Source organism: Salvelinus fontinalis, chromosome 27 (assembly GCF_029448725.1).
Source record: "Salvelinus fontinalis isolate EN_2023a chromosome 27, ASM2944872v1, whole genome shotgun sequence".
Classification (NCBI taxonomy): Eukaryota; Metazoa; Chordata; class Actinopteri; order Salmoniformes; family Salmonidae; genus Salvelinus; species Salvelinus fontinalis.
The window spans coordinates 29,737,646-29,744,057 of NC_074691.1; the positions used below are offsets into that span (position 1 = coordinate 29,737,646).

Consider the following 6,412-nt stretch of genomic DNA (forward strand, 5'->3'; position numbering starts at 1 on the left):
AGGTAGAAAAAAACAGAAATAAACAAAATACAAAGGTGAAACTACGAAATAATAATAAAACAACATTTGTAAACAAACTCTGTAGTTACTGTATAACAACAATACCAACAGTTCAAACACAAAATGCTAATTCAAAAACAATAGGACATGGACAACAAACAAATAATTATACCTATTCACCAATATATAATTAGTCTTAGTCAATACAGTATATTACATTGATTTTAATTTCCACAAATGTACTGACAGATCGCAACGTACACTCGTTATTATTCTTCAATAAATCAACATATCCCAAAATAGTTTTTTGTTTTCAGTAATTACTGTATTACAAAACATCATATCAGAGGACGTAATAGATAGACCAAAACATGTACACTGTATTTCAACCTTTTCTCTATTGCAGTCAAGCAATCTGAGGGAGAGGCATGGTCAATTACCTAACACACTTTCTTAGAATAAGCCCCTTCTCTTCTCATTAGAAGGGAAGTCTTAGCCTTAAGAGTCCTCCTAATCCATAATCCCTTTCTATGCTCAGTCCTCACCCTCTAATTCGCTTGGTAGATTCTGCCCTGGCAGACTGCCATGCACTACTGCTCAGGATCCAAATCAGTATCAACAGCAATTGGATCTGATTGGTTGTCCCCTTCCATCACAAGACCATTGACCATCCTATAAGACAACAGGAAAAAGAGAGGCTTTAGTTGTGGATGTAGTCGTGGATTATGGGGTAGCGGACCAGGTAGCTGGGAGATGCAGTGGGGAAGGAGAGCTAATCTACCCAGGATTAGGCCAAACAGGTGGTTTGTCTCAGGGTAAATCTGGAGGCAGTACGTAGGGTAAGTGAGTGATGGTGATGTAAACACTGATAACAAGGTATTGGGTTCAAATATAGAATTTAAAGTTGTTGTGATCAAGTTTATGCTAATGACCTAACAGACAACATGTTCTTGCAATTTGCAGTCCTCAGTACCCCCATGTTTAATTACTCACACTGAAGAAGGGTAAATGTACCAATAAAATACATTGTTGACGTTGATCGTCTGCTGTAACATTAGGCTAAACTTATAGCACCTCATCTAATGCTGAGAAGTGTAACTTCAGTTTTTTACAGTAAGAAGTGTCCACATTCCTGTGATACTCTCTCCCCCTCTGGCCTACTGTGTTTATATATATTTATTTATTTTACATCTAAGTCAATTAGCAGACGCTCTTATCCAGAGCGACTTAAATTAACAATTAGGGTTTAGTGCCTTGCTCAAGGGCACATCGACCAAATTTGATTTAAAAACATTTTTTATCACCTGGTCAGGTCGGGAATTCGAACCAGCGACCTTTCTGTTACTGGCTCAACGCTCTCAACTGCTAGGTTAACATCCAATCTCGATAATCAGCACTCTGCTTTGAAGATTGTGTTCCCCAATACTTGACCATTGACTAACTTGTTAAGCACACGTTTGTTATGCAGACTTTGGAATTTACTGTGACATGACGATTATTAACCCACATAGACAAAGTTGATGTATCTGAAAAAATCAGATGATCACACCCACTACCTGGAAAACTGATCCATCAAAATGCCACTGGACTTGTTTCGCTCTAGTTGCCATTGAATACACCAGTTACCACACCTATGAAGAATCCTCAGGCGTCTGTAGGAATTGAAAGAAGCTTGAAAATTGTGCAGGCTGCCATATGTGTAAGCTGTGTCACGTATTTGTTGTTCTACTTATTTTGTTTTGCCTCTAAGTTAAATCTCAGGTCACATCTGTTCATCAAAATGGTTAGGGCTACTAAAGTGTACATACGTTTAATGTTACGGAATGGCTCTTGTATCAAGTAAACACTTCTAGCTAGGTTGTTGTGATTATTTATAGTTGAGAAATGTAGAATAAACGTTTGTTTGCGCTATGCTCTTTTGACAAGTTGTTTATTACTTTAACAGTTTGAGATGACTTTACATTTTTTTTAAATAGTTATATAAATCCAAAATAAAGTGTGTAGGTGTCTTTTCATTTGAATATTGAGCATTTAAATTCCTGAATGGTAATTCTAAATTGTTGCTCAAATTAATCTACCAACTGTGGATTCACATTCTGTTTTAGGATGATGTTCCAAACTGAAGGTGATAGCATAGAGATAGATAGAGGACTACTCTCTGTATCTGTGCCATTATAGTGTCTGTGACAGCATGGGCAGCGCCATTGAGGCTATCTCCATTTTGAAATAGTACATTTTCTTCTTCACGATAAGCTGATCTCGCCTGATGACCCAATTGGACATGACTCCAACAGGGTCACCATGATGGATCAGCCAATGAAGTTGGAAGTCCCACCCAGTTGACTACATTAAAATGGTGGAAGCCCTCAATGGCGCTGGCCATGCTAATACGGCCTTTTGGCCGCTAGATGCCTCTATCATTGTCTATGGGTGATAGCTAGGTCTGTTAGCGTCACAGACTACTGGTGGGCATGGCTTGAGCCTTGCTACAGTACATACACCCACCCACTGAGTGACAGCTGATGGAATCAGATACCATCTACATGGCGTCAAAAGTATTGACCTTTGGAAGAAGTCAAGCAAAACAAACAAGCTCATAGTTTCACAGTTGTTGTTATAGTATTTGTCTCCTAATTTAGAAAACGTCTTGTGTTTTTATCTCTCACCTTTTAAGAAATGTGCTATATAAATAAAGTTTGACTTGAGCATAGATACTGTAGTTCATTGAGATATTATCAAGTTGAATTTCTACTTTTGTAGGTTAACTAATGTATCTTTATTTATTTATTTTTCTATTCACTATTCTCTGACATTTTTTGTTTGGCTACTTTCTAACACATGATCATAATTCTGCATTTACATTAATTTGGAAGCCTTTGGTCTAATATCCACTAAACTGGTAGCTAGACAAAGGGAGTAAAGGGAAACACTCACCTATCACTGCTTTTGGACATATTTGGCTCACTTCCTCGTGTCCGGCCCCGTGGTGTGCCTGGGTTGGACAAATCCTGTTGTGTTGTCAGGCTGGGTCTCTGGTCAGACTGGCTGCGCCGACTGACAGTCTGGGACCCGCGTGTGGACAGCCTTCCCCGGGAGGGCTCACCATAGGGTCTGGGGAGCGTAGAGCTATAGTGGGGGGTCCAGCTCTGGGAGTTGGTTTGGCTATTTTGACAGAACACAGATCGAGCATCGCTGAAGGACACTGAGGGTGACATGTCTTCACCACTGTCCTCCTTGCTCCATCTCAAGACCCGGGGAGAGGGTGGACGTGAGGGTGGATTAGGCTGTGCGAAAGCAGGGGGGCTTGGTAGTCTGTGGTGTGTAGAGGGACAAGAGGGTGGTAGACGAACTCTGGAGACTGGTGGGACGGTCGGTGGCATGCTGGTGGGGTAATACTCCCCCTCATAGGGGTTGCTGCTTCCATGCCTGAGACTCACCCCAGCTCTAAGGGGTCCTCGAACCCCCTGGTCAGGTTTGTTTGCAGCGGATTCAGCTGCGTTGCGAAGGTGGATGATCTTGCGGGCCTTATGGTAGAGAGAGGCGGCCTGCTCATTCTCTTGGTCACCTTCAGATGCTGGCTGCTGTCCACCCCTCGTCTCGTGATCCTGTCTGATTGGTCCGACACTTCCACGGTTGGGCAGCACCGTCATGTTCTGCAGCGAGGCCCTCAGGCGCTGAGAGGCGGTGCTCCTTTGGCGTGGCACAGGGTGGCCCCTACTGTCGGTGTCCTCCTCTTCCCCTTCCTCATCATCCGGGTTTTCCTCATTGCTCTCATAGGAATTGTCCATCAGAACCTCAGGGGGAGGGGGGGGCAGGTTGTCATCATCCAGGCCCTCCCCGCCTTCCGCTGCCCAGATGTTCTTATTGTTGTTACCATTGACAATGTCCTCTCCACTTCCAATGTCGGGTAAGAGTGGAGTTCCACTGCTCCTAGACCCCCTAAGGTGTGCACTAGGGAGACTTTGGCCAGGTCTGCCGTCCACCCCACCACTGAATGTGTTTATGAGTCTTTTGACGGAGTTGCGACCAGGGGGTTGTGGTGCTATCGCTGGTAGTGAATTTGGTGCTTGGTTTGCCTTTGTGGACCCTTTGAGTCCATATCTAGCAACCCTCTGCCCCCCTGAAGAGTATCTTCTCAGAGAGTTGTTTCCCGTCCGTCGGTCCAGGTCTTTCTGTTGCAGCTCCTGAACATGTAGAGATTCTATGGACAGTGACCGTGGTGGTCTCACCGGCCTGCCCAAGGGGGCAGCTGTCTGGGGTCGTTTGGGTGGCTGCCCTTTGCTGTGCTTGCTGTTCTGTATGGGGTCTGGCGGGGATGAGTTGGACCGCACCCTCCCTGACCTCTCTTCCTCTTCATCCTCCTCATCTTCATTATCATCATCCTCTTCCTCATTTTCTTCCCCCTCCTCACCTTCGTTAAGGCATACCTGGTCAGGTGAATGGCTTGGGGGTGTGGGGCGTGCACTGCCACCGGACCCAGAACTCCCCCGTTGACGACGGTGGCGCTCTGATCCCATCAGTGACTCGTTCTCTCCCCCGATGCCACTGTCCTCGCTGTGCAGGGACAAGTCATCGAGGTTGCACTTGGCAGCTGCCTCCACGCGCGCCAGCACCTGGGTCAGACGCTCCTCTACTGCCCGCTTGGCATGCAGCCGATCTCCCAGTAGTCTAGATAGCGAGGCAAAGAAGTCTGCCGCCTCTTCCAGAGCGGTGTCTCCCAGGCCTTGGATCGAGCTCCCCACCAGCTTCATCTTTTCAGTAGAATGCTGGAGCAGCAGCTGCAGCAGGTCTGGGGGGGTTTCTGATGGGTCAGCATTGGGCTTGGAGGGGGTGGGAGCTGGGTCCCTTATCTCGGATGGCCAGGCCATGTGGTTGCCATGCTCCTTCAGCATCAGCTCCCCTTCCTCAGCCATTTCCTCCAGGGCCTGGTTGACCTCCTCGAAGCGCATCACAATGGCTGTCATCATGGGCTGCAGGGAGAGCTGGGTCTGGGCGGCCTGGTCCAGCAGCCCCAGCAGGGTCTCACACTTGGAGATGTTGGGGTTCAGGTATTCGTAGGCGGCCTGGTGAGCTCTCACCATGTGCATGGGAAGGTCCACCTTCCCCTGGATGATTGAGGTGTTTGTCTCCTTTTCTTTTCGGCAGCCTCGTTTGACGCCCTTATTCTTCCTTCGCTTCTTGACCTTTTTTGCCTGCTTTTCCGGTAACTCCTCACGCTGTGTGTTTCTCACCTGTGATGTCATTTTGACCTCTATTTGAGAGACGGCCCCTAGGTTTGACACAACGGCTGTGTTGGGGGCCATGTCCGCCACTTTTCCCAGGGCGGCCATAGGATTTTCCTCTTCAGCTGATAGTGGGAGTTCCTCCACTTCTTCGTCAATATCCGTATTGTTAATATCTTGGTTTTCTCCCTCAACAGGCTTGATGTTACCCACCTCTGGTGGTACTGGCAGCAGAGCCTTGTGTACCCCATCTGGGATCCCTGGGAAGAGATGACCTTTGGATGGGGAACAACCCATTTTTTATGTCCAGACGTTGAAAAAGACTTTAGATTAAAAATGTCAGTTTGTGATGTGATTTCAATAAAGAGATACACAACCAAATATTTAGCCTAGTAAGTGTGGATAGACCTGCTCATCCATCGGTGCTTCTGTCTGATTACCGTTGAAAACTTGGGTGTTCAGCAGGGTGCATACCTTACGAAAACTCGGCAACAATTCAGCCTCTAAATCAATCTTCTTTACTGGGTTCTTGAATAGATGGATCATACCGACTTTCTTACGGGGTTCGTAGATGAGGCTTCTTGAAGCTACGAGGTCCTACCCAAGAAACAGAGCCAGAGAGACTGAGTAGCTGAAAGGATCACATAGGATTGGAGGACTCTTCTTCTCTCTCCTTTAGCATGCACAGATGGTCAAATTAAGTGAATGATGCGCACACACACAGACACATAAGACTTTAAGCTCATCAAGGTAATCAGGGCCCACATCGTCAGGGCCCTGTGTCTTTTTTAGCCTTGTCTAACGATTGTTTACAGGCAAGATGTAGGTAATATCAAAGACAGGAAGCTACCTGTGTTCCCTAGTTCAGTTACTTTGTTTTTGTTTCCCAATTATCAATTTATTATCCATATACCATGCTTTCCTCCTGGAGTCCTGTAAAGGTTGCCTTGTCATAGGTTTCTCTATGTACACATCTATATTATGTTACTTACATTTTGATTTACTGAATTGAAAAACTAATTGAATAGGACTGCTATAAAGTCATCTAAAAGTTCTAAGTTAATTTTGATAATACATCAAACCAACTGATCAAGCCAAGTGTCTATACTTGAATGCAATACATTTTCAGAGTTTAAGATGACATGTATAAGTCTATGATCAGCAGACAGAAGTCATAACATACAGGTGTA

The 6,412-nt window shown here is 45.5% G+C and overlaps 1 protein-coding gene across 1 annotated transcript; it reads right to left on the minus strand.

The window, feature by feature from the left end:
- Nucleotides 1-5,842, minus strand: LOC129825717 (photoreceptor cilium actin regulator-like). The gene is made up of 2 exons (XM_055885901.1): nucleotides 2,935-5,842; nucleotides 1-672 (listed from the first exon to the last, which is right to left on the minus strand). The coding sequence occupies exons 1-2, from the start codon at nucleotides 5,517-5,519 to the stop codon at nucleotides 591-593; spliced, it is 2,667 nt and encodes an 888-aa protein (XP_055741876.1). The 5' UTR covers nucleotides 5,520-5,842; the 3' UTR covers nucleotides 1-590.
- Between the last annotated feature and the right edge of the window lie 570 nt (nucleotides 5,843-6,412).